The 27,480-nt window shown below is 53.2% G+C and overlaps 2 protein-coding genes across 4 annotated transcripts in view; one reads left to right on the top strand and one right to left on the bottom strand.

Moving 5' to 3' along the window:
* On the bottom strand, positions 1,491-24,732 carry PTPA (protein phosphatase 2 phosphatase activator). 3 transcript variants are annotated; one of them, XR_002443718.1, is made up of 11 exons: positions 24,537-24,674; positions 22,721-22,821; positions 21,326-21,412; positions 16,465-16,590; positions 15,608-15,725; positions 13,989-14,088; positions 12,200-12,324; positions 11,615-11,715; positions 7,037-7,144; positions 2,524-6,411; positions 1,883-2,367 (listed from the first exon to the last, which is right to left on the bottom strand). XR_002443718.1 is itself a non-coding variant. In XM_021414358.1 (10 exons), the coding sequence occupies exons 1-10, from the start codon at positions 24,598-24,600 to the stop codon at positions 2,293-2,295; spliced, it is 1,005 nt and encodes a 334-aa protein (XP_021270033.1). In that variant the 5' UTR covers positions 24,601-24,732; the 3' UTR covers positions 1,491-2,292. The 3 variants fall into 3 exon arrangements, 2 of the variants coding, with proteins under 2 accessions (XP_021270033.1, XP_021270034.1); XM_021414358.1 differs by lacking the exon at positions 2,524-6,411 and having other exon boundaries at positions 1,491-2,367; positions 24,537-24,732; XM_021414359.1 differs by lacking the exons at positions 2,524-6,411; positions 24,537-24,674 and adding an exon at positions 24,396-24,533 and having other exon boundaries at positions 1,491-2,367.
* The window catches only part of CRAT (carnitine O-acetyltransferase), a 16,479-nt gene continuing 13,717 nt past the window's right edge, over positions 24,719-27,480 (top strand). The window contains 3 exon segments of the mRNA XM_021414338.1: positions 24,719-24,850; positions 24,853-24,893; positions 26,871-26,973. Of these exon segments, the coding sequence (XP_021270013.1) occupies positions 24,734-24,850; positions 24,853-24,893; positions 26,871-26,973 (261 nt within the window). The 5' untranslated portion in view covers positions 24,719-24,733.

The raw sequence follows: 27,480 nt of genomic DNA, 5'->3' as shown, positions 1-27,480 counted from the left end.
GCCGGGCGCTGCTGATGGCGGACCCTGCAGGACAGGAGCTGAGCCCCCAGAGCCCGTGCTCACCGGTGGGAGCTGGAGGAGGGCGAGTGCCACGCTACAGGGACACAGCCCACGCGGTGTGAGGCGGGATGAGCTGCTCCGAGTCCAGAAAGCCCCAGCAGGACAGAAGCACAGATTCAGGCAAGCGAGAGCCATCCGTGAGCCTCCTCCCCCCCCACCCCACCTCGGTGGGTCCCAACCCGGGGACACCGTCCCCGCAGAGCGGCTGCAGGGGAAGGAAGAGCCTCCCCACCCCTTTTTTGGGGCTGTATTTCACATTCTGGGAGTCCCTCCCAGTACATAGGGTGTGGATATCAACATTTCCACCCATCCTTTTACATGGAAGCCCTGTTTCCATAAGATTACTGGGAGAGATGTATTCCCAGCCATTGGGCAGGTTTGGGAAGCCACAGGCTTTAGCTCAGCCCTCAGCAGCCAGATGCCATGCAGCCAGTGACAGCGTGGTGACACTTGCCAGAAGCCACGCAGCAAGGAGAGGGGACGCAGAAGGAGAAGCCTGAGGTCTGCTCCAGGTGCTGGTTCCCACCCTGCTCCACCAGAAGCGGGCTCCCAGCAAGCACAGGGCTCCAGCCCTATTCCTGTTTGTAAAGCCAAGATGACACACACATCTCGTTAACAACTTGAGATTAGAACACGACTTGAGTCTTTCATTATTGAAAACGCACATCCACAGTTGGTTGAGGCAGCTCAGATCCGTGCCCCTTCCCACCACCCAGCTCAGGACAGCAGCAGAAAGCTCTGCTTTAGCTCTGCAGCCACCTGCTCTTCGCTGCATCTTATTCAGCAGTGCATCAGCAAAAGGCAAACAGCCAGAGAAGGGACATAGCTGCCCCCGGTCCCAGCCAGAGCTCACCCCCCTGCCAAACCCAGCCTGGGAACCCTAAGACTTCCCCCCCCCAGGTTTGCAGCCACCTCGGCCAAGACACATGGACACAGCAACACGGCACCAGGCATTTCTGCCCTCCAAGCAACGCTGGTGCTGACTGGGAGCACGGCTCCGTTCATTCCCCCACCTCCAAGCTGCTGCTGGTGGCACTGGAAGCGTGGTTCCACTGCCTGGGATGCACAGCAGCACCAGCAGGGAATGACAGAGGGAAGAGAGCTTTCTCCAGGTAAAACCCGCTGTCCTGGGCTACATATGCTTTTTGTTTCCAGCACAGGTATATAAGTGCATGTTACGCTGCATGCTTACCCCCATGCTGCCTTTGCTCCAGAGATGCCTCCCTAAAAAGGCCGGGGAACATGCTGCTTCACGGGGAAATCCAGTGCTATGAGGCTGTCGCTGTAATTTATGACCAAGCAGTAGCAACCATGGCCACCTCGTGCCATTGAGGCCAGCCCAGCCCCCAGGCAGCAAAGCACAGAGGAGGAGGAGGAGAGGAGAGCACAGAGGGCAGGCTGGACCCAGCTGATCCCTAAACAGCAATGAATGTGTGTGAACGTGTGATGTTTTGTGCCCGTTAACTACAGAGGGGAGGGAGCCTGAGCGGGCACCACTCAGCAGTCCTTGCCTAGCCGTTCCCATCAGCTCTGAAAACAGCGCAGACCCCACAGCCTCCTCGCTTCACCCGAGAGGTGGTGCTGGGAAAGGAAGGCCCAGGGAACCTTGCAGAAGAGATGGAGGAAGGAGGGAGGTGGCTCTCCTTCTTTAGGATCGGGGAGAGGTGGTACCCTGGGCTTCCAGCAACCCACAGACCTTCCCCGCAGCTCCCCTTTCCCATTTAAGAACCCCCTGTGCGAGCAAAGGTGTCTGCCTGAAGACACGTGCAGGCTCACACCTCACCCCTCGCAATGGTTTCCAGACCAAACACCAACAGGAAACTTCAAACGGAATTCCAAAAGGGAAACTGCTGTTACCAGTGCCCAGCGCGTACACACGTGCCTTCCTCCCCTCCACACCCCCTTCCTCTTGGGAAGGAAAGCAGAGGGTTTTGCTGCCAGGCAGCCCCTAGTGAACCCCCTTCACACGCCCAGACCCGCACACGGCAGCGGAGCGGAGCAGCACAGCCCCTTGGTCGCTCGTGAGACATCCTGGTGGCGGGGACTTGCGGGAGGAGCCGCCCCGGTCCCGTCTCCCGTGCAAGGCCGAGTGCTTTGGGTCTGCGGTTGCCGATGAGGATGTGCAGGAATAGATGGGCTGTGGAACGGGTGAGGTGATGAGGAGGAGGGGGTGGGGGAGGAGGAAGAGCTCCGCGCTATGCCTCCGCTGCCTCGGCTCCTCCCGCGGCCTCCTTAGGACGTCACAGGCTGGATGGGGAGCAGGCTGCCGAACTTAAAGTGCTGGATCACAGGGAACTTCTCCAGGCACTGCAGGAGGGGAAACAAAGAGGGGTGAGTTCAGCAGCCGTGCCCGCCGCACGCAGGCAGCCAGAGCTGCGCCCAGCCCTGGGTATGGGAGACAGTGAGCTCAGGGCCGCTGGCTGAGCTGCGTGCTTGCACGGGGATCAGTCCCACATCCCTCACCCCACACTCCCAGCAGGCTCTTCAGTCCAGTAACACCTCGCGTCCCCAACTCCTTCCTTTCAGCCAGAACCTTTTGCTTGCTGAAATTCAGGCCGGGAGCATGAGCAGAAGAGGCGTGTTTATGTCAGCAGCTTTCTCCCTCACCACCTTCTCATCGCTCCAGCTGATCCCTTTGAAGAGCTTCACCCTACAAACCCTTAAAGAACTGCAGAAACCCCCAGGGAAAAGGCAGGCCCTCCCTCCCCAGGACGGTGCCCACGCTCCAGCTCTGAGCACCACCCGGCAGCCACAAGGCGCTGCCCACGCTGCGCTGCAGATTCTCAGGTCTTCAATGAACGAGCGCTCGCAATTTTGCTGCCACAGTTTAAGATGCAACCTTATTCCCAAAGACCTCGCTCCTGGAATTCCCACTCCCATCATAGAGTAAGGATCACACATCAATTTCACACACCCCCAGTGAGGCAGCTCAGTTCAGAGCTGCTTTCTCCAGCTAAGGTGGGCTCTGTGCTGGAACAGGCACAGCCCTTCTGCTCACCTCCCTGCCAGAGCAGGGAGACCAGTGACTGCAGTCAATGACCACGTCAAAGTTTTCCAAAACCTGCCTGACAGAGCCACTCAGAGCTCTATTCTTTGAGTCATTACAGATTCAGACTGCCCAAGACTCACGCAGAGCATGGAATGGATTCACGTCCAGACACACAAACCTCAGCAGCATGTGTGCATCAACTCAATAGCTGCATCTACACTAATATCAGCCACATTACCCAGGGCTGTGCTAACCAGGAGGGCTGCAGACCTCCTCACTGGGCTGCAATGGGGACTGCTCCTCTACATGGGTGCCGGGGACACCGTGTCCAGCAGAAGGAAGAAGCAAGTCCTGCGGCGATGAGAGCACATCAACTTCTAAGCTTCCCAAACACTTCCTAAGGGCTCAGAGAAGCCACCATCTCCTAGCACCACTCTGGCAAATCCCCAGAGGAAGCAGCACGGGACAGCAGTGACATGAAGCAATAACGGAGAGAAATGAATAGTGGAGATGCTGACAGCTGGAAATGTCACCCCAACTGGCTCCAAGGAGTCCCACAGAAGACGTGACTGGTTTGGACTCCTGATGGAGAGACTTTACCACCAGTGGGAAGAACAAGAATCTTCCCCATTTAACGCATCGACAGCCCAAGAAGAAACGAGCAGAGAAACTTCTCCCTCCATCAGGACTAGGACAATTTTTCTGGGTTATAAAAGGTGCCAGGAGACAGGACCCTCCTGCACTCCTTGCAGGTGAAACTGATGTAGCTCATGCTAGTTTGATAGAGGGGACAAGCTTATTCTCTTCTTCCTGTCATCCCAATTGTGGTGAAGTCCTGGCTTGAGACTCAACTGGGGAGTAGATTCCTGCATCACGTCCAACCTTTAAAGATGGAACCGGGACTAGATTAGTTACAATGGAAAGTATTTCCCATCTGACTGCAGTGGAGAAGGAAAGGTCAGGAGACTCAAAAGCAGGCTCAGGGGAAAAACATCAAGGCTGCTGCTTTAACCACACTCTATTCTGTCGACTTCTTCACTCGCCTTTGAAGAAGAGAATAAGAAAAGCCCTTGCACTTCCAAGCTAACACTTCTGCACCCATTATATTTATATTATAAATAGACACATTTGAGATTTCATAAATACACAGAGCAGAAGACACGTTGCCTTGAATCTACTCTCTGTCCACATGTAACAAGCATCCCGGAGTGCATGGATCCAGGTGAGAGCACATGGACGAGCTTGAACTTTGTGCTGGTTGTTTAGAGTCATCAAGTCATCCCATAGAGGGAACAGAGAAGAGCCAAAGCATCCACGCCGCATTTTAAACAAACCAGACCTGGGAACTGCTGCACTTCTGCCAAGCAAGAGCGGGTTGTGAGCGAGCAATTGATTTCTGCTGGTCCGCTCCAAGCGACTGAGCCCTCTGCCTTGCTGCCTCCGCTCAAAAGCGGTCAGCACCGAGCACTTCCCAGTCACCGCCAGGCTGCTGGCTGGAGCCTCCATCCTGGATTTCATCTGATCTCATTACAGTGTGTGATCAGACGGTGAAGATGCAGTAGGAAGAAGGGGATGAGGAGGAAACCTTGCTCTCACAATAACCAGCCAGGCGAAAAGCAACATTACAAACCCAAACCTTCCCTCCCTCCAACCCCACATACTGTCACAGATCTTCATCCAGCTTGAGGCAGACAGCTTCTGTGACAGTACGTGGGGCTGTTGGCTCACTTATCTTCTGCTAACATTGGCAGTGCCTAATTAGAGAAAGACAGCAAAGGTGAAGGCAACACAGCTGGGAACATCCAGCAGAAACTTGCCCTGGGAGCCCATAGCAAGCAGACAAGATCTTCAAGAGTGACTGTGGGTGTCCAGCCTGAAACACACAGAAGGACTCACCTGCAGAAGGTGAAAGCCTCAGCCAAACACCGTATCCTTCTCAGAAAATCATTCAAGTCTAGCTGCAAATGTGTTGGTAAAAATTGCATGACCAAGCACACCGCGGTGACGAGCCCTGCCCAGCCACTGCCATCCCAAACCATTCTATGATTCTGTGGTGATGTCCCTGCTCCCCCTTCCTCCTCAGCTGGGCAGGAACTGGCTCAGCCAGCAGTGGGGTGGGAGGCTCCCCCGAGCAGATATCAGGAATCAGTGGGATCTCCCCAGTAAGTTTCCCCATCCAAGTGAATGTAGGCACCGTGCAGTGCCACACTGCTGTGTGAGGACCATACACTTAAGATCAATCCTTTAAGATCTACAGACATTCTTGGAGCAAGAAGCTAAATCTGAAGTCACACAGCAGTTTGGTTCACTCAACGTCTTCCATACCTTAGCCTAAATTTGTGCTCTGTTACTCTTCCCAGCAGCTTCTGTGCTCTCTCACACAGCCACATCTCTACGTATTTCTAGAAACCCACCAGTGTCAGGTTCAGCATTTCCACAGAGAACGTTGTCTGCTATTTAACATAAAAAGGACCATGTCATAGGTGCACCTAGAAACAACCACAGGCTCTCCCACACCCTGATGGATTCCCAGAGTTATACTGTCCCCAGAAGGCCAGGTAGATCTGCCAGCACGTGGTGACCCCGAAACACCAGTGAACATGCCCACTGCGCTGTGGGCACACCACTGCCAAACTCCAGGAGGAACCAACCAAGCAGTAACAGGGCACACCGGGTAGGGGTACCCAAACAGCACAGGACACCGTGGGGTGCCTGGGGAACACCCAAAGGAGAGGGAGCTGAGGAGGAGGCAGCAGCGCTTCATCGGTGCTCTCAGGGCTGGGAGCTCCCCCAGGACCTCCTTCTCTCACACCAGAGCCTCCAGTCCAGGGTTCCCTGGAAGGCAGTGGTTCCAAGACAGAGCTCTGAGCTGGGGCAGACCCAGAGGGGCAGCACAGAGGCACCCCTCGGGGGTCGACCCCCAGCGCTGCTCTCCTCCTGGAAGCTGGGAGGAAAGCTGAGCTGGGGGCGGAAGGAGCCAGCGGGCCTGGGAGTGACACCTCGCAGATTAGAGAGGTATGTGGCCTGGAACCTAAACACAGGATGTGAAGCGCAGAGGAAGGGCTGGGGGAGGGAGTGCGCCAAGTTCGGCACAGTTAACCCCTTTGTGAGCTGGAGCTGCCCGCCCAGACTTTGCCCCAAGACCCAGCAACAAACAGGAGCATGGCTGGCTTGAGCAGAGAGCACAGTGTGCAGGAATAACTCCTTCAAGCCCTACCTGAGGGAACTGGTGCACCTCCCACAGCGGGCAGCTGTGCAATCCCTGTTGCTCCGGCAGGGCTGGCACAGTGCTGGCCTTCCCAGCAAAAGATGCTGCCTCTCAGTCAGATCCCACCGAAGGCCCAGATGTGGCAGTTCCTGTCCTGCTTCCCCAAGCTCAGAGTTAGCTCGAGCAGGAAGGAGAGATAAGGGACAGCCAAAATTGCCCAGTTCTCTGGGTCAGGGTTTGCCAGGAAAGCCTGCATAGCCCACAGAGGACTGCCAAGCCCTGGTGGAGGCTGTGCCTCGCTGGTCTGGTGCGCTTTGTGGACAGGACTCACAGACAGCAGAGATGGGCAGGAGGCATTCAGCCTGCTTTGGTGCTCCTGAAACGTGGGATGCGGGTTTAAACAGGGTCTCGTGCAGCTAGGAAAACAGCACTGTGGGAACCAGAAGGATGAGCACCAGAAGGATGAGTGTCACAGTATTGGCCCTAACTTGGAGACCTGAGACTTGTACTATGGAAAGACGAGAAATGGCAAAAGTCATGCCTGAAAGAAGGGCCATTTTAGGACTGGTTTGGGGGCAAACATTGGGCAGGCAGGAGCCTTCTTCTGGCCAGCAGCACCCAACGTCCCTGAGCCATGCAGCAAGGAGCAGAACTGGCCATGACGGGCCCCTGCACCAACGGGCACGAGGCACAGGCAGCAAAGAGCTGATCCATGACACAAGGACCTATGTGGCCACTGGACAACCCTGAGCCAGCCTCCCCCTGCCCACGGCGCTCACCTCTGCCTTGTACATGCGGATGAGGCCCTGGTTGACCTTGGACCAGGAGGGTACGGCGCTGATGTTCCAGAGCTGGTTGGAGTGCTCAGCGAAGGGGCCCGTCTTCATCTGAAAGAGACCCGAGAGCAGGATTGAGGAGCGGGGCCATGCAGGAGCTGTGCACCAGCAGTGACTCACGCTCACCAAGCAAACATTCCCAGCAGCCCCGTGAGCCACACGCCAGCCACCTCACTGCACCGTGCCTCCCTCCCTCCCGCTGCAGCCACAGCGTATGAAGCTATGGTGCTCCAGCTCCCCACCTCCCTGACGAAATTAAGCCTTTTCCTGCCACAGTTCTCTAATCAAACCTCCCTATGCACACCTCCCTGTTAATGGCTGCACTATAAACCCCCACGTAAAGTCCTATTCTCCCTCCAAGTAGAGCTTGGCTTAACGCTGTTCCTATTCTACCCAGAAACCTTCCTGTTCAGCACTGTTGGGCTTTCCAAGAAAATGACTCATTCCCCATTCAGATAATCAACAAGCTGCAGAGACAACTGCCACTGCCTTCCCTGCATGCAGAGGGCAGTGCAGGTCAGCAGCAGCCCCGTGCCCACACCTGCCTGGAGAGGAGGGGACGCACTGAAGCCCCACTCCAAACAGGCTCCAGAGCTGCAGCCTGTTTGCTTGCAGCACACACCTCAGAGTGTTTTTTTTGTTTAAGCACTCTGGTATTCTTCCTCCCAGGAAGAGGGGTGTAGAGGAGGGAGGGCAAGGGGGAAGCTGCAATCAGGGACAGTTGCATGCAGATTCCCTTGATAGCTCTCTCTCCTCTTCTCCATGAACAAAAACAGACCCTCGGGGAGAGGCAGAAATATAACGCGGCCTCTCTGAGTGAGCAAAGTTCCCATGACATCAGAAACCACAAGGCCGAAGCTCACGCTAGAACGGAGCATGGGGAGAGAGGAATCTCTTGGACTCTTCCACTCAGCTCCAACAACCAACTCCTTCCCTCCATGCACACACAGGCCTGGCACAAGGGTGGGAAAACAGCCTCCAAACACAGTGCTCTAAAAGGAAGCGAGGCTGCTCGATTTGCTTTGAGAAACTGCTGCTGCCCTTCTGCAAGGTCTGCATGGCATCAGCTTGCAGTAGAAAAAGAGACGGGGAAAAGAGGGGAGGAAAAAAAACATTACCTGGAGGACAACACGCTTCAAACAGGCTGACCTCGGGGTTGCAGCTGTTTTGCACAGACCTATCCCCACTCCCCTCTATGGCTCTCACAAGCAGGGGAATGAGTGATGAGCCGCTGAGCCATCCCCGCTCCCCTCCGCCGTGCACGTTTCCCTTGCAGATACAAGATGAAACGCGCAGACAGACAAAGCACAACATCACTTGACAGAGCCAGCGTGCCATCAGGCAGGAGGATTTGGCACTGGCGGGCACCACGCTACAGGCTGCACGTGGCAGGGGAGCGGGGAGCACGCGCGTGGCTGAGCCCCATGTGCTGGGCAGCTCGGTGGGCACGGCGCTTCCGCTGGTGAGGCTGATTTGATGGTATGTGTTCTGACGCCAAACCTTCCTCCAGCATCGCCATCCTTCGCATGGGCACAGCTTGCAGCAGCCCTCACGTGCACGCTTTGCTTTCCTCCCCGTTCCTGGGCTGCAGCAGACAAGCACGGGGCAGCGAGCTTCGCCAGCCGGCCCCATGCTCCAGCCCTGCTGGCTCCATGAGCCCCTGGCACAGCTGTGACCACGGCCCACTGGACCCTGCATGCCCAGCAAGGGGAGGCATGGCTATTGTTTCAAACTGGGGCGGAGGGGAGAAAGGGGACGAGGGAGAAAATGAGCTCATTCCAGCCACAAAGGGAGAAGAGGGAGAGAAACGGAGCGAGCTGGGGGGGAGCGAGAGCGGCAGCGAGAGCGCTGCAGTCCCGCAGTGACCCCAGGGGAACGGAGTGAGTCAGAGCAGCCATATTGAGCAGGAAATTACTCACAGACGCTGCGTTCCTGCCTCTCAGTTCCCAAGAGAATCAGCCTTTTGTAAATGGTTCCTCTGTCAGTAACTGGGGGAGGGGGACGGCTGAAGCTGTGCTTTCCTGTCAGCTCCTTCCCTTCCAGCCGAAACCCGAGCCCTCCCTTCCCAAACCTCCAAATTTAGAAGCCAGATTGAAGATGAAATTCTTGCTGCCTGCCCTGGGCTTTTAAAGCAACACGGCCCCGGCCGCTTCGCGCCTCCGCACATCGCCTGCAGGAAGGTGCCCAGGGGAGGTGATGCTTCCAGCAGGCTTTGCTTTCAGTGGGGTCAAGAAGCTGGCGGCTTCTGCTCTGGGTTTTGTCCCCTGCCAATGCTGTGCAAGGACAGCGTCCGTGTTTTTTGCAATCCCCAGAACCCTTCCCTGCATTCAGAGTACAGCAGCAGGCAGGACCCTACCACGGCTGCAGCGCTGGTGGTTCCATCACACATTGGGATGGTCCCAAACCAACCTCACACCCTCGGGCATCTCCCTGCAGCCTGCCTCGGCGGAACAAGGCAACAGCAGGGGATAGCTCAAGCCCCAGCCAGCTCCATAAGCCTCCCCTTCAAGGATCAAGCATTAAAAACACCCCTCAGATTAGCCAACAACAGGCCGGCTTGCATAAGGCTTGCTGCCGCGTCCATGTGCGGCGGGGCGGTACTGCAGGGCGGAGGTTTCAGCGGGTTCAAACTGGACATTCATCTCCCTGTTACTTTAAGAGTCTGAGGTTTAAATATACACGTGGCAAACAGCACCACGGCGTACATTCACATCCCTGAAACGTCACCCAGAGGCTGAGAAAAATATCTGCTCAAGAGAATATTCCCTCGGTCGAAAGGAAACAACGTAGCCTGGTCACAGCTTGCTGAAACAAAACCAGTTCTCAGGTCTGCAAAACCCACCAGACCCGCTATGGGAACTGCTGGGGTGTTTGCTGTTTGCTCGGCACCTTTACGGGAGAGCTGTTTGCAGATGAATAGCTCTGAGGGAAATAATCTCATTCATTTACTAAAATCATTAATCCCTACCTTCCCCCCCCCCCCCGCTATTTTGTTTTGTTGTTGATTTTGGAGAGAAAGCAGCACTCAGGGCTGCCCCAGCCCCCCCTAGCGGCAGGAACAAACTTTCTGGGCATTGGAGGGAGAAAAATCCCATTTTCAAAAGCAAAATCTTTACCAAAAAAAAAAAAAAAGGAACAGCGCTCGCATGAATAGGGATTGCAAATCCGACACGTTTGATCATCCAGGTTGTGGCAATCCCTTAGTGGCTCACACTGGAGAGGAGCCTTCCCCGCCACCAGGTGGCACTGAGGAACTCGGCAGAAAAACTCCTCGGCTCTGAACAAATGTGCAAAAGAGGAGTGACCTGGAGCAGTATGGTGCTGGGTATTTTCAGCTGCACGTGTCATCTGTGCACCGCAGAACACACGTGAAGAATTGCACGCGTTTACACTTTTAACAGGCTCGAGCTCTGTCTGGATAGTACAGAGGAAGAAAATAAAATGCATCTTTGCTCCTACTTCCCGTGAGGACGAAGCAGGAGCGGATTTCCTGTCCTCAGCTCAGTCTCTTCACCATCCACAGCATGATTTAACTCTGCACTGAAGGTTAAATCCTGCGAGGCGCTGAGCACCAACAAACCTGAGTGGGTTCAGCACCACTCGAGGCTGCACCTCCTGGGGTTTGGGCCAAAGGCTCCTATGAAGATTTCCTACATGAAAGGCTGAGTTCACGCTCCGTAACCTCCCTTCTCATCTAATTACTAAATGAGAGAAGCAAGGAGGGGGAAAAGCGAACAGAACAAAGGGGCAGAACCGCGCTCTGTCCTTCAAGATTAATCCCATCAACTTCTCCTTGCCAGAGACAGGAAATCCCTCGCCACAACAGAGCATGTGGTTCTCACCGCCCCTGCCCAGGCCACGCAGCAAGGTGGACAGCAAAATCACGGCCAGCTGAGGGCAGGAAACCATAAACTCCTTCATTTAGAAACGCTGCCGGCGGTTGGGAACACACTGAGTATCGGCAGTCCCTTGCCCAAGGGCCCTAGAGAGCTTGAGCAGAAACATGCTGCCGATAGTGGTCCTGATAACAGCTGGGCTAACCTCAGCGTTGTCTCTCTTCTGGATTGTTTGCACGCTTAATGGAGAATCTGCTCAGATCTGGAGGAGACCAAGCTGCACAGAGGTATGGGAGTCTGCCCTAAGCAAAGGGAGGCCCAGGCAGCACCCAAGCACTGGAGGGAAGGGAGGTTATCTTGGCAAATCCAGCTGTTCTGCAGCTCCCACTTCATCTTTCTAGCACACTTGCTAGCACCAGTCTTCTCCATCTAAGTTCCCACTGGCTGATCCAAGGCTATTTGTTTGCTCTTGTTACAGCTCCCTTCAATAGCAATTCACAGCCCATCTCCCCTAATCACACTTTCACCCCAATATTCCAGTTTCGACTCATTCAAGGAGAGCACCTCATACGCAACAGTGGTTGTTCTGCACAGCTCCATTACAGCAAACGAAGGAGGAAGAGGAAACCAGAGCCAGAGCTAACTATCTAGTATGAGAAGAACTTCCCTGTGGGAAAAACCTCACCTCTGTAATGAAAAGGATGCATTCCAGGAACATGAAGTCCTTATGGTTTTCATTTACCACCTTCTCATCAACAAAGTGTCGAGGCTCCAGGTTTGGATGGTCTGAAAAGAGTAAAAGACAATAGGAAGTAACCTGTACGACATCCCCTTCCAAGACCAAATGCAATCAGGTTTTGTCCTGTCCCTCTTTCACAAGACGACTCTTCCACCAGAGCTTATCAGAAATCAGCACGGAGCTGCTGCCTTCCACCTCATCTCCAATGCCTTAGCAGTGAAACTGGTAAACTCCTCCGAGCAGAAAACATGTACTCTAGTGGCAAAAACAGGACTCTCCTCTCAAAAAACTTGTAGTCATTGCAACAAAGACAGATGTACCGTACATGGAAACTTTCCACCTCCCCAACTAAGCAACTAGCTTTATTAGGAAACCTGAGAAAAAAATCCAAGCCCCAAGCAAACTGCTGCTGTGTTACACACAAATTTGACACATTTGAATTTAAAAGTCAGTCTCGAGCCCCATTATCTTTGCAACCTAGACAGACAGGGCAGAGGGCAGGCTGGGACATGAGCAGATTTTTATTAGTACCTATCAGCTGGGAACTGCCCCATATGAAAGGTAGAAACTGGAAATCATCCAAGCCCCAGACGCCCTGGCTGCCAGCAGGTTCCATCCTGTAGGTCTTCTGAAGTTTTCGCATCACTTCTAGGTACCTGAGGCAAAACAGAGGGAAGAGTTCACACAAGGCTGTCTTCTGGACTCCAGACACAAAATCCAGATCTCTCCCTTCACACAGGAGACCCAGACAGACCACCCACTCTCAGAGGGCCCCCAGCCCACTTCTGAATCCAACAGAAAAGCACAGATCAGGTTTAACAGTTGAATAAGCACCAGAAGTTGGTCCTGGGACAGAGCAAATGGTCCAAGTTAACAGAAGGAAAATGATGAGCTCCCAGAGCAAGGCCCATTAAGATTAAGTTGCAATCAACGAGCATTCAGCATCACCTCTCTTCAAACCATTTTTCCAAACCTTTGTAGCTAGTGGGCTCGTATAATCAACCCTGTGCTATTCAGAAAACAACCACTATGCCTGTTTGAGGAAGGGTACTTGCAGCCATTTTTCAATTACTCAGCTATAAACACCAGAATGCTTTGAGAGATGAGGAAACTGAATTTTGCCTAGTGGAGAAGACGGAAGCGAGCAATGCTGGCAGCAGACAGAAAAACACATCAGCTGGGTTTAGATCTCCACTGGAGAAAAACTGGGTGCCTATAATGCTCTGCATTACCTACCCTTTCATGCCCAATACAAGATTTTCACTCCTCCTTGACTTACAGAAGCGTAAGAACCACCAGCTTGGAAAAGGACACTTCATCACTTGCAAATTGGATCTTCACATACATTACAGAACGCAGAGAATATATCCAGATCCTCTGCCACAGAAAGCAGCCTGACTGTAGGTATGGCAGTGAATAACAACACTTTGGTTGGTTGGTTGTTTTTCCAGTGAATTCACTGAGAAAGCAAGTGGTGGAGGTCTATTTTATCTGCAGTGTCTTACGTAAGTGCAGACTGCTCCCCACTCCTCCTGTTATTTGCAAACATTTGTAATTCACTTTTCTTCTCTAACTTCCAAAAACACTCAGAAAACTTCACGCCTTGCAGCACCAGCTACTTCCACTTTTTAGGTGGAAAAGTAAAGCTGGAAGTGCTACTGAAGGAGATCGTTTTCATGGCAGCGATGCAACTTGCATTAGATCTCTGGACTCCACATGCCCAGTCCAGTGCTTTTATCACTACCAACTCCACCCCCTGGGCTGGAAACACACGTAGAGGAGCAGAGGAGGCCTGCCAGCTTCACAGATTACTTTTTTTAATGCCTGAAGAGACATAACATCACCTGATCAGATATTCCTGTCTACCACAAATCACAGAACTTCATCCAAATACCTCTGCAATGCTCAGTAACTTTCCAGAAAGGCACACAGCCTCTAACAGAGGAGCGTTGTAACAGGTCATTATACACTCTGTTAAAAAGCACATCTGCTTCCTAAATTTCTCTTCACTTTTCTCACTTTGCCATTCTTGTGCAGGTCAGCAAACCCTTCAGCACTCGTGTTCTCTAGTTATGCATAGAAGGCCCTTGTTTTATGCAGCTCATATCCCAGGAGGAGGATCTCCTTATAGCTTCTCACTTCCAAATGGGTGTGGACGAGTGGAAGGAAGAGGCCACAATCAGCCCAACCGACAGGAGGAGTAGGATCTACAGAGCAGGTGGTAGTGTCTCACACATCTCAGACAGCTGGAGGGGGCTGTGTCTGGGATCTGCCCTCAAGTGGCCCAATGTTTCCAGCCCTTCTCCTTGTAGTATCTCACCTGTTAAATACTTTAAAGACAATGGCCATCTGGTCATCCACTCTGAGGACACCGATTTTGCAGAGGCAGCAGAGGAAGGCTGCAAACGCAGCTTCATGTCCTAGAGTGAAAAGCAATGAGATGTGACATGGGTGTTTCTGGTCCCGAAGACAACCTTACAACGAATACAGCAGCTCTTCAAAAATCAAAGCAGTCACATTCCCACAGAAAAAGCTCCAGCCAGCTGTCCCTAAGGTGCTGCCTTATCCTATTATGACAAGAGCTGACAATATTTCATCCCCACACAGCACCCACCCAAAGTATGCCTTCTAGATATTCATAAGGTGGTTATTAACTTTGAGATAAAAGTTCTTGAGGAAATACAGCTCCAAGTGGGGGTGCTGGGAGCAAGGCAGGGCCTTCCCAGGAGCTCAGCACAGCAGGGGACGTGGAGCACGGCAGAGTTGTCTGCTCAGAGGATATGAGAGAACCTCACATCTGCAAGTAAACAGATTTCCTCCCACTTAAAAATATCTGTGTCGGAAGGATGCGGATCCCATGACGCTGCCAGGAACAGCCCGTCCCAGAAGGTACTGGGATCTCTGGCTGACCCTCTGCAGCTTGGTCCTCTAGCTAACAGTGGGGAAAAGAAACAACCAGCAAAATCAGAGCAACATCTTTTTGTGGAAGGGACCACAGAACAAGGAAGAGTACAAGATCCACAGCTTCACACGGTAAAGAAGTGCGGCTCCCAGTATAGGAACAAAGTACATCCTTGTTCTAGTCACTGTGAGCTAGAACATGGGACACTTGCTTGGGACACACAGGAGGGGAGCAAAGGCTGACATTCCTTCCCTGAGCTGACAAAACCCCAGCCCGTGGGTCCCTTTCCAAAGACAACATCTCCCCCTGGTGCCGGTGAGCTGCAGCTTTCCTAGCAAGCACTGCTCAACTTCCAGCTCTTCATCCTTTCACCCACGTCCTCCTCCTCTTCCCCTCCCTGCCCAAGTCTGAAGTCATGTTTCCTTGTACCCACAGTGTCCTACTCTCCTGTCATTCAGTGATGACACCTATCTCAGCACACCTGTCTTCCAAACAGAGGAGCAGAGCATGCAGTAACCACGTGGTTTCAAACCAAAGATTCTGCAGTTAGGTCTAACTGAAACCAGTGGGGTTACTCCAGCCTGCAATTCAGTATCTTCTCAGGTACAAAATGCCTCAATGTTCAGATTTTAAAGTCCTTCTCCGAGCAGCAGTGTCGCCTCCAAGGAGCACCAGACCCTGAGATACTTCCTGCTGACTGTGACCTTGCTTCCCAGTCTACTTCCAATTTAAGCAATTTCATTTTATTCCTCTAAGCTGCCTGTTGTGGATCAGCTGCGCAATACTGCTATATGTGGTAAAGCTACTCCTACAGTTCATCCCAGAATGGCTTGCACAGCTCGATTCATATTTCCTCAGATAAGACATGTGAAAGGTGTCATAACCCACAGTGAACGTTGGGGTGAGGAAGAAAGTGTTTGTACCAAAATGACACTAAAAAAAAGTTGCTAAAACATATTTCAATACACCCAGCACCAGGCTCCAAAGGGTCACTACCCAAAGGAGACCAATCTCAGCCACAGAGAGTGCTCAGGTACCTGTGCCATAATCAATGCGGGTAGAGTTCCCCACGGATTCTTTCAGGTACACGGCCACTTCGGGTGCAGCATTGGCCAAATGCTTGGGGATCACTGTTGCCACCAAATTTTCTGCTTCCTGGAAGACACAAAAGACTCCCCCAAGTGAGTGTACATCTGTCACAGTCCCCAAGGGCAAGACACTGCTCACACACTGTTGCAGAGGGGGAGCTACAGTGGTGCACTCCTACAATGATAAGAGATGGCATGACAGAGGAGAGACTTTGGCTATTCTAGAAGCATCTCCAGAGATAGAATAATTCTGGGAGAGCTCATCCTAACACTTAGCCAGGCCACATGTATCCTGCAGAGGAAAGAAAAAAAAGATACATCAGCTCAGTTACCCACTGGCTCACCTACAGGACCAAAGCATTAAACGAGCAGCAGACCACCTGCAAATGGACATTCCTGCTTGGACTCTGTGCCACCTCCAGAGCTTGGTGCAGGGCATGTACTCTGAGTTGAAGAAAGTCAAGCAGTTTCACAACCTTCCTCTGATCTTCTCTGTCATCTGTAGGCTAATAGTTACAAAGCAAAGGTCTTCCTTGGCACTGAAGAACCCCAAAGGCTGATTCAGGACTTGGAGAACCATCAAAGAGCATTTACATGGACCACATGGTCTCGTAAGAGGTGAAGACAGCACCAAATCAGAAGTCAGTGACTTATATCAAGAGATGGATCCTTACAGCCTATCTGCACAACTCCTTTGGAGACTGCTCAGCTGCCACACGATGATGGAGCCATTCTGCTTCCCCTGCTGAACATGCTGCCCTTCTGTACGAGCTGCATTTAACATTACACATGAAAGTCATGCTCACCTGGTCTAGTTTGGCGTACCAAGTCCTGAAGGCTTTGTTCCCAAAGCGAGAAGGTTGATCCACTGGTGGGGTTTCATCGATCCATCTGTCAAGGGTGTTCAGAAGAGCCACCAGCTTTTCAATTGGCTACAGAGAGAAGGAAAACAAGGGGTCATGGTGACATGAAACAGAGCGATCCCTCAGGCTCCCACTTCTCTGCCCTGGCTTGGAATTGGTGAAGCCCACACTGCCCTTCCCAAGGGTGGTAAGCAGGAATGGGATGTGCCAACTCCCCAAAATGCAGAAGGGCCAGGCAATCCTCCCTCCCCTCAGATCAGCCCAGCACAAAGCCCAGCCTGAGGCAGTCTCTCCAGTCGCCCACACAGCCTTTCATCAGCTGCAACACTACTATGCTCTAAAACCTCAGGGAGAAGAGCTAAAGCAAGCTCCTAGCTGTAGGACATACAGGACTGAGAAGCAGGGAAGTGCCACACAATTCAGGGATCTCCAACACAAAACTCAGGCTCTGCATCTTTTGGGTCCTGTGTGCCCCACACAGCACATATAGTACAGCCTCACCAGTGGCTGGCTGTGTTATCTTGCAGGTGAACTTCCCTTCTCAAGGCCTCTAATCCCGTCCTGGAGTGTCTCAGGAGCCAGGATTTGCAGAGAGGGTGTTTGCTTTTGCACAGCACCCAGCGCAGCAGGACCAAATCTCAATTCAGCATTCTTAGAGTATCCATGTTGCTTCAAACTCACACCAGCCAGACTGCTGAGGCAGCTTCAACCCCACGATACTCAGTGCACACTGCACCTTGCAAAAATGCATAGGCAAAATGCAGTCCACCCCAAGGATGAGACAGCCTGGCTTGCCCACCAGCAGTCTCATCAGAGCAAGGATGAGAAGCTCTGGGTTCTACGAAAAATGCCTCAGTACAAGCACAGTGCTGATGGGAAGACAAAGACAACAGTAAGGGAACAGAGCTAATTTTTTGCATCCAGTGCTGGCAGGAAAAAGTGAGGAACGTGCGCAGGACTTAGGAGAGAGTGACCAGAGAAGGCACACCAGCAGCCTCGAAGGAAAAGAAGTGAAATCCAGAGAGCCAAGGCCAACACAGTATGGTGTCTCAAGCACTGCAGGCCGCAATTTAAGAAGCTTAAAGTAGTTTTATTAGGAGGCTCTGCTGACAACCCATGGAGCCTGCCAGAGGGTCTGGGATTCTCCTTGCCCAAATGCAAGCAGTCAGAGAGCCATCAGATGCCACAGCAGCTGGCCAGGCCCTGGGCAACGTAGGCTCCTCTGTCTCAAGAGGAGAATCCTCCTTCAAGGGGACAAAGAGGACAGCAGAAGCAGCGGCTGGTTTGACTTTGCTGGAGGCATCGACCGTGTGAAGCCGGCTGGTCTCCTGGGCTGTGGTTCAATTCTTCCCACTGCCTGTCGGGAGGACGAAGAAAGAGCCGAGACCAGCAAGTTTCCAGCCCTTGAAGTGCCACTTGAAGGGGGTGGGGAGGAGAGACAGGCACAGCCAAGCTGGACAGCCATCCTTATCCCCAGCAGAAACAGCCTCCCAGCAATAGTCTCCCTTCGGAGCGCTCCTCGGAGCTGAGGACATGGTGGGATCAGAGAGTAGGGACAGGGATCAGGAAGGGCAAGGATCCACTCATCCCACAGGACTTCAGCACTTGGCTGATGAGTAAGGCCAGGGGCTGAGAGGGAGGGCAACACCTCACCTGAGCACACTGGGAATGCAGAGGACCCAAGCACAAGTGTGCTGAGGGACAGAGGCTGCATGCTTGTGCCAAGGATTTGCACAGACCAAGGCAGCACAGCCCTCTTTGCTTCAGCCCTCTGCTGTCCAAAATGCTGCAGAAACCCAGCACCTCCCCACTGCAATGGGTCGGGTTTGGACTCAGTTCTATCCCTTCCTGGCTATTGCATTCCCCTCCAATTAAGCAACAGCATCCTCAGCACTGGGTTGCATTAAATAATTAAATCGTGCTGGTGATTTATCCGCCGGCACCAGCAGCTCATTACGAGCAGCTCCCGTATTTCAAACCCCTCTCAGTGAGCACTCGGAGCTGCCTGGATAAATGGTTGCTGAGGACGGGTTCCTTCCCCCTCCCCAGATCTGCCCGCAGGCCTTGGGGAGCACACAGTCCAACCTCCCCTTCCCCACTCACTTGCTTTAAAAGGATTAAAAAGCGCAGCCCCACCGAACACGGGTGAGCAGGACCCAGCTGCCGGCTCAGCCGTGCCAATAAATAATTAAAGAGATGCGGCTCGGTTTGGGCTCACGGCCCTTTGAAAAGGGGTTATTAAAAGCAGCAGCTCCCATTGTCCTGCAGAGGAAACTTGTGCAGCCGGGGCTGACCCCAGCAGGGGGAGGGAGGGGAGCAGCGGGGCTTACGGGAACACAACCATCAGCATCACTGCAGCCCTGTTTTGCCTGGCTGGGTTTTTAAGCTCTATTTTTGCTTTACCTTTCCAGTGATCAAAGCAAGGGCAGCCGCCGCACCCCCCTCCCGCTCTCTTTGCTCTTCCTGTTGTGCTGATTTTGCATCGCCTTGACCCTGAGTCTGCCGCCGGTCCCAACGGAGAGCTGCAGAGCCTCGTGCAGAACAGAGACCTGTCAGCATCACTCTGAGCAGGGGCAGGAGCAGGTGCTGCAGAGGCACCAGAGCTGCCCACAGGGAGCAAGCCTGACCCTGGGGGCTCCTCACACCCTACCGGAGTAGGGAACTACCGAAATCGGGGCATTTTCTGCCTCCTACCAGAGAGCAGAGCAAGCCACGAGGCCAGGCAGCTTCCCCCAGTGCTGCTGGGCAGCTGGCTGCTTAAAGGGAAGGTCTGCCCCTCACACAGCCAGCATTAACCTCTCCCTTGCTGCACTGCTGCTCTGAGCAAAGTTGCAGCTCTGAAAGCCTGCTGCAGGCTGCAGCCCAGCACCCTCTGCGCAGATCCCCACGTGAGAATCACTCCCTGCAGGAGAAGGCAGGTCACAGCCTGTCCGTGTCACACAGACCCTGCCAGATACAATGCCACAGTCCTACACAGCCACCCAGCTATCGCTACTCGTCAGATGTCACCAGCAAAACTCCAGATTTCTCAGCAGGAGCAGAGCAAGCTTAGCCAATCTCAGAAGGGGCTCAGCCCCCAAAGGACCAGGCTCTCACTCCAGCAGTGAGTTTGCTACTGATACACACCACTACAGAACCTATTAAGCTGTCTCTTTCAAAGCAGAACAGACCATGCTTGCTTTCCTCCGTGGCAAAGCAATACAGTAAGCCGCAGAGAGGATACGCATTCAGCGGAAAGGATTCCAGGAGGTCACTGCCAAAAGAAGGCATCTCCAGCATTTGATCAGGGAGGAAGATGGGATGGCACAAAAGCACATCAGCAGCAGGTACGGCAAAAGAGAAGAAAGCAGAGCAGAGATGCAAGCAGAGGCCACAAGGGGCTGAGCTTTTAAAAGCAAAGATAAGCAGTTTGATCTACAAACAAACCTGCGTGAACAGGCAACCTCATCAACAAGGCGACCCAGGGGATGCTCCACCTGTGCCTCCAGTCACGGGTTATTGCTCTCCCCCATGTGAGGGGAATGGGACATGTTCCCTGCCACATCCCCAGCAGCCGGGATCACATCTCTTGTTTATCGCCTGTACCAGGGCCGGATCAATTCACTCCAAGAGGGACCCGCTGCACAGACACAGCCTGACACCCTCTCGGAGGAGTTGGAGGAAGAGGGATTTTTCTTTTTTTTTTTTTTTTCCTTCCTTTTGTTCATTTTTAATGCTTTGTTTCCCTAGAACTGCTCTATGAATGAGCAAGATTATGACAAAGACAAAACTCAAAGGTGAAATACAAACAGTGGAAAGCAAGAGTGGCATTTGACGGCACATTCTACCGAATTAAAGGAACAAAAGGTGGACACAAAGCCTGTTAGAGAGGCATTCATTATCCCTGATCCCCCCCATGAAGTACAAGCAAAGTTTCTCATTCACACATCGGCTCCTTGAAGGGAAGGTCGGACTTAACATGCCTGTTTCAGACATAAATGGCTAGCTTAAAGATCGTTGTAGGCTGCCTTCCCACACAAGAACAAATCTATAAACACACAGGCCCAGCCTGCTTTCCATTCCACCTCGATCTTCTCTAGACAGACCGTTCCCAGCTGTCTTGCACAGCTGTGATAAGCTTAAATGGTAAAAGGATACCAAAGAATCTCCTCACTCCAACACAGAACAAGGGAGGAGGATTCAGCATGCAACATGGAAGCACAGCCAGAGGCCAGCACACGCTCTGCAGATCACCGCAGCACCCACAGTGACCTCAGAACAGCCATCCATATGGCTGGGGGAAGGAAACAGCAGCAGGGAGGATGCCTTCCCTCCTCTGTGGCATCCCCACTGGCTCCAAAACACTATGCCATGCCCCTGATAAGGTGAGTGGACATTAGAACTGGCCCAGCACCCCTTAGATGAGGTCACACAGAAGGGCAGTAGGAGAAGTAGGAGCAGTACAGACTCCTCTGCCTTTTGGCTGCAGCCAGGAGGAAGTATCACATCTACAAAACCAACTTCGTTGAAGCCAGACTGCAAAAGCAGGACCAAAACACATTCTTTCTGCATCTTCCTTTCCATCACCAGTTTATGTCCACCTGTAGCTTGCTCTGTTTCCTTACCAGCAAGCATACAGAGCCCCTGCACCAGAAGGGAGCACTATAGACTGAAATTTATGCCCCCAAAACACAGCCCAACCGTATTTCTTCTCCCAGATAAGCCGTGAACTCATCCCTTGCTTAAGAGATATTCACTGTAGAGACCAAAATAAAAAAAATAAATCAAAAGCAGCAAAAAAGGAGAAACAAAACTCTTCTCCTACCTCTGAAACGTTGTATTCACAGGTCAGTTTCCTGCCCTTGACACCTTCGTTCAGAGTGAGGATGAAACCCATGTAATCTGCATATGCCTGCAAACACATCCAAAAGAGCAAGGCGTTAGTGAGTACCCACAGTCTGTTTGAATAAGCATTGCAGCATGAGCACACTCCTGCACACCAAGGGAACCTTTCCCAGAACACAGCACTGCTTTCTTGGAGACACGCAGGGCACAGGGCTTGCTGTGAGGTTACTGCTATTTTTGGCAGACCTTGAAGGCAGATGGTGACTGCACCAAGAACTCTGCATCGCTGAAAAAATTATAGAGAGAAGAATTCTAAGGAAGCTCACACCGCCCCTGAAATCCTTCTCTCAGCTCTCTGCCTCTTATCGGGTCAAATTCAAACTCCCTGGCTCTGCAGAATCTCTGCGGTATCCAGACATCCTGCTCTGCCCTGCTTCTCCCAGACCTGTCATTATCTCCCCTTTCCTCCTTCTGTCCTCCTGTGTACATGTGTGATGGAGAAGTGGAAGACGGCCCAAACTCCTCACTGCTGTGCTCTTTATACGGGCTGCTTTTGAAGTATCATATGCAGAACAGCTCAGTCACTCTAAGTCTGTGGAATGGTTAGACTAGCACACTGCCAACTCTTGCTCCTTGGGACCCTCTCACACAGAAATCCTGAGAGGAACAAGTCCTCAATCCCAGAAGATTTAATAAAGGGAACTGCAATCCCAAGTTTGCTAGAGAGCTGGCTGCAATTTAAGCTTCTCATTAGACATCAAGCAAGAGCTTGTTCCTAAGCAGCAGGACCAACAGGAGAAACAAGTCTAGGCCATCACTGCTATCTCTCAAAGGCAGAGGACAGAGAATCTGCCTGTTCCACCGGCTCCACATACACTGTAAACAAAAATTACCCAGGAAATTGAAGGCTTTGGCTCTAGAGCCCTTTCCAGTACAGTGTGGTGGGAAAGCACCAGGAACCAGCTCATCCTGATGTCGTAAGAGGGCTAGACAGCCGGATCACATTCAGGCTGAGTTCAAACAGCATTGGGTAAACCCGGTACATTATAATGCGCAGCTTACGTAGGGTGAAAGAGTTACCACTTGGCGTGTTTGCAGGGAGCAGTAATAATTCTTACACACCTCTTGTCTCCCTGAACCTTTGGGCTCTCCCTGGCTCACTCCTTTGTCTTAGCATTTGGTTGCCAGACTCCACACCTCACTGCCAAGTCATTTTCCTACAAACAGGCAGCGACTCCTGCTTTAACACACATCAATTAATTTGCCATGGCTTGCCCAAACCTGCTTTACACCTAGTGGCGGTTACCAGTCCAGACCCAGCTGCCACTGTAACATAATAAGCACTTACCAGTTTTCCCTGAACCCACAGACGTACCTGAGAGCGCTTCCACTTGCCCATGTCAGAAACCATGTTTATCTCCTTTCTGGGGATCATGAAGCTCTGCTGGAGGGGCGGAGCCATCTCCTCTGAATTGCCTGGGAGATGCAAGAAAGAGGAGAAATAGAGGCAGTGGAGGGGAAGCGATCCTCTAACCTTCCTTTCTTAGAAAGCAACATTAATTTCCCAAGAGACTGAAAGCAAACAAATCCATCCCAGCCTGCGCCTTTATCTCACCAAGTCCTGCTCACCAAACAGTATCCTCTCAATCCCCAAACAAAAATGTCCCCTGAGGACACTTCAAGGCTTCAGAAGGTTGCATTACGTTCACTGTCTCTACTAAAGATGTATTTTCCATCCAGACAAGGAAGCCTGCAGGAGCTAGCACTGATAGCATCCAGCTAGTTTCATTATTTCTAGGGAGAACAAGCCTCGGGTCATGCTGAAGCACTAAACTTTCCTGACAAGTCACCTGTTTTCAGGGCACTAAGCCTAAGCTGCATTCCCCTAAGAAGGACAACTCCTGCAAAGATGACACGAGCAACTCAGTAGGTGGCAGCCCAGAGCAGCGCTCCCCATTCCAGAAGTGCTGAGGTTGGGAGGATGCTGGCACGCAGCACCTTAAATCTAGAAGCCACAAAGATCATTTTGAGGCAACTGGCAGTCATTTCTGTAAGCACAACTTTTACCATAGAACCACAGACTATCCCGAGTTGGAGAGGACCCATAAGGACCACCGAGTCCAACTGCTGCCTCCACACAGGACCACCCAACAGCACGAGGCAGCAGAGCAGGCCACTGTTAAAGAAATCGAGGGCTAACGTGAATTCATGAATTCTATCAGGGTCACTCTGTTCATCATCTGAACCCCAGAAAACTGCAGGCATCTGTCTGTTCAGCACCAGCGGCAATGCTTCAGCAACAGCTCTGCACAGCGCAGTGCTGCATGACATGCACCGCCAAAGTGGAACTCCTCGAAATGATATTATAGGCTGCATTTCTAGAAAAATCCCACCCAGGAGCAAGGACAGCCCTTCCCTCGTGGTGTGCAGAGCAGGGAAAAGGGAACCCAAAGTCCTGGGAAACACAGAGAAGCTGCTTTGGAAGTGCCACAACACTTTGGGAAACCACTACAAAATGGAACTTGCTCTGAGTTCTCAAAGTTCTCACGTTGCGTTCTCACAGAACGCTCTGAGTTCTCAGTCTGAGGACTGATGTCACCTCATCACCTGCTGAAGGTATCACAGTGCTGGCTCCCGTCTGCCCACGAGTTTTGATTAAAAGAAACAGATGTGAGGTGAGGCTGAGAGGAACCACACGCAAGGACTGAAAAGGAAGCCGTGCACTTCTCCTGAGAAAATCCACCCCACAACTCAGGACCATCACTGCGGAGCCCCTTCCCAGAGCAGCGTCTGACACGAGCACGGCGGAGCCCCCAGGGCCGAGGCGCCCTGGCACACACCGCCCGGCCCCGGCCCTTCCCAGAGCTGCAGGCCCCAGGCGCGGCTGCCCGCCCCGCTCGCCTCAGCCACCGCTCCCCGCCGCGCGCTGCGGGTACCCAGCGAGGAGCGACGGCTGCGGGGGTCCCACTGCCGCGAGATGAAGCCGTGAGGAAGGCCCCCGCCCTCAGGGCACCGCCGCCACCCCCCGCCGCCCCCGGCCCTGCCCGCACCTGCCCGCCGCTCGCTCTCTGCCATCTTCCCGGAGGCCGCCGCCGCCGCCGCTCTCACCCCTCACCTCTCACCCCGGACGCCGAGGCCCTCGCGGCCATCTTTGAGACGGGCACGCACGGCCCGGCCATCTGGCTACCAACCTCCCTCGCGACGCCTCCCGGCCTCCGTTACGCAGTTGTTCACACAAGGGCGCGGGGCGGCCATGCTCGAACGGGGCACCTCAGCGGGCAGAGCGGCGCCTCACCGCGCACCGAGGGAGGCAGCCGGGGTAGGGGAGCCGCCTCACCGCTCCGCCTGTACTACGTCTTCTGACAGCAGTGTTTTGCCCTTTCCCAAAATGGCGGAGCAGGCTTCGCCCCGCTCCAAGATGGCGGTGGGGCGGCCCCGCCCCCTGTCGGCCGAGCGGGGCGGCGGCGCCCGGTGTCGCCGGTGTCCTTGCGGCGGGCGGCGTCGGCGCCGGGAGCGGAGCCATGCTGGGCTGCGTGGCGAGGGCGGCGGTGAGTGCGAGCGGAGCGGGGCGCGGGGTCGCCGAGCGGGGCGGGATGGAGCGCGGGGGGCGTGAGATGGCGGCTGGGCCTCGCCCCTAGCCTGAGGGGACCGAGGGACGCGGTGGCGTCCTCATGTCACATGAAGGGGTGCGGGGAGGGGATGGCAGCCCGCAGCCCTCGGGCACTGAGGCCCACCTGGGCCACGGCATTGCTGCTGGCAGGATGCGTCCATAGAGTCATGGAGGTTGGGGAAGAGCTCTCAGATCCGAAACCCCAACCCCAGCCCACCATCACGTCCCTCAGGGCCACATCCCCGCCACAGGGTTGTCCCTGAACACCTCTGGGACGGTGACCCCACTACTGCCTGTGCAGCACCGCTCCTTCTGAGAAGAAATGTTCCCCAGTACCCAACCTGACCCTCCCCAATACAACGTGAGGCCATCCCCTCTCACCCTATCACTGTTCCCTGGGAGCAGAGGCCGACCCCCACCTCACCACAACCTCCTGGCAGGGATTGCAGGGAGCAATGAGGTCTCCCCAGAACCTCTTCTCCACACTGAACCATCCCAGCTCCCTCAGCTGCTCCCCACAGCGCTGGGGAGTGCTCAGACCCTCACAGCTCCTCTGCCCATCTCTGGACACACTCCAGGGCCTCAATGTCTTTCTTGCAGTGAGGGGCCCAGAACCAAGCCCAGCACTGAGGTGCAGCCCCACCAGCACCAATGCAGGGGGACAGTCACCTCCCTGCTCCTGCTGGCTGGACTATTGCTGATCCAAACCATAATGCTATTGGCCTTCCTGGCCCCTTGGGAACACTGCTGGCTCATGTTCAGCTCCAGATCCTTTTCGTCTGCACAACATTGCAGCTACTCTGTCCAAGCCCATAGCACTGCACAGGGTTGTTGTGGCCAAAGTGCAGCACCCAGCCCTTCGTTTTGTTAGAGCTCATTGCCACCACTGATGGATCTTAGGGCAGGAGGCAGTGTGGGACAGCGTCAGCTTGGTGGATTCACTCCATGAGGCTCTTTCTCAGCACTGGTTGTCTCAGGGCTGAAGGGGGCTCCAGTTTCTAATTTAAAGAGACAAACATACGCCTGTCATCTGACACTACATGTTATGGCTGTGCTGGGAATCAGACACTGCTCTAGAAATTCCTCCCACCCCCAAGCCTGCAGGTGGGCTTCCCATCAGCTTTACACACTGTGTAAAAGGTCATCTGCCGTGCTGGAACGTGGCCTGGGAGCACTGCCAGCCCGCAAGCTGGCCCCATCCGCACACCCTGCGCTCTGCTGGTGTTTGTTTCCCTGGTGCTTGTGGGAAAAAGCCAGGCTACTCGCTATCTTTGCTGCCAGCTGCCTCCTCTGTTCAGCTGTGATCGCTGCTCTTCCTCCCATCAAACATTTGAGTTTGACCTCGATCCAAACAGGCAGAGGACAGACATAAAAGAGAAAACATAAATCCACTCTGCGTTTTAACTTGTGTTTTCAACTAATTTCGTGTGGGGTTTTCCCTGTTTGCTTGGAATCATCAGATGTTATCTTAGCTATGTTTACAGCCTGCTCCTATCTGCCCCTCAGTTGCTCATAGGAGTGTAATACTCCTTGGGACTGCACCATTCTGTTGTTGCCCTGCTTTGGAGGTACTTTTTTATTTATAAGGGTTGACAACCCAGAACTTCCCGAAGTCTTGCAATAACGATCATACATGCATGGAAGAAGGGCAGGAAGATATCATCTTTAGCCCCAAGCGCCTTCACTTCTGCCATGGCTGGAGGCCCAGAGCTATTGATCGAAGAGCAATCAGCAGGCACAGACCAGGCAGTGCAGGGCTGACAATCAGTGACCGAGGGCTTCCTGGAAAGGTGCCTTCATAGCATTTGATGGTCTGATTACCCCCGGCTCTCCCTGACCTGTGCCTGGCCTTGAGCCCTCCGATCGGAGCAGTCATGTGGCAGTTTGCTAATCAGGTGACGCCCTGCACGGGCAGCCCGTTGTCAGGGGGAAGAGGAAACCAAGACAGGCCGAGGGAGAGCTTTATGATCATTTCTGTCCTCCCAGCCATGGATAGCAAGCAGAAGCAAGCAGAGAAGGTACAGTATCCTCATGCTGCCATGATTAACTCCCTTCATTTCTTCCCAGCTCCTCTCTTTTAATGCTTTAGTAATTCCCCCTTCTCTTGTTTTTAACCTTCCTTCCCCAAATCTTGATCACATGGTTCTTATGTCCTACAAAGAGCATAGAGCATTTTCTCTGGGGGCTCAGCATCACGCAGCAGGCTTTGTCACTTTGCAGATTTTTCTTCTTCTGTGTGCTTAACTCCTGGGAGGTGGGAGGTATGGGGGCACTTTTCTTATTGCTTTGGAAAGCAAAGGGCACTTTGCATCACTGAGGGTGCAAAGACCAGACTCCTGTAGAAAAGTATCTGGTGTGATGCTTCCTAAGGCTTTCACTCTCTTGTCTGATCCCTGAAGCCTGTTGCCGTCACCCACGATTTCCTGAACAGTTCTCAGTGGTCCCTCTCCAAAGGTTCCTATAATTTGAACAACTCCATACTGGTACAGCTGAATAGAGGTTCTTCTAATACAGCTGGGGCTTCC

The sequence above is a fragment of the Numida meleagris genome, chromosome 16 (assembly GCF_002078875.1).
Source record: "Numida meleagris isolate 19003 breed g44 Domestic line chromosome 16, NumMel1.0, whole genome shotgun sequence".
In the NCBI taxonomy this organism is placed as follows: domain Eukaryota; kingdom Metazoa; phylum Chordata; class Aves; order Galliformes; family Numididae; genus Numida; species Numida meleagris.
This window is presented reverse-complemented; position numbering and strand designations above follow the sequence as displayed.

Excerpts from the sequence above, each read along its gene's own strand:
- PTPA (XM_021414358.1), bottom strand. The coding sequence starts at position 24,600 with ATGGCCGCCCCGCGCCCTTGTGTGAACAACTGCGTAACGGAGGCCGGG. Across the intron at positions 16,591-21,325 it reads GTGAATACAACGTTTCAGAG|CCAATTGAAAAGCTGGTGGC; the intron begins GTAGGAGAAGAG and ends TTCTCTCTGTAG. Across the intron at positions 15,726-16,464 it reads GGTACGCCAAACTAGACCAG|GAAGCAGAAAATTTGGTGGC; the intron begins GTGAGCATGACT and ends TGTGTCTTCCAG.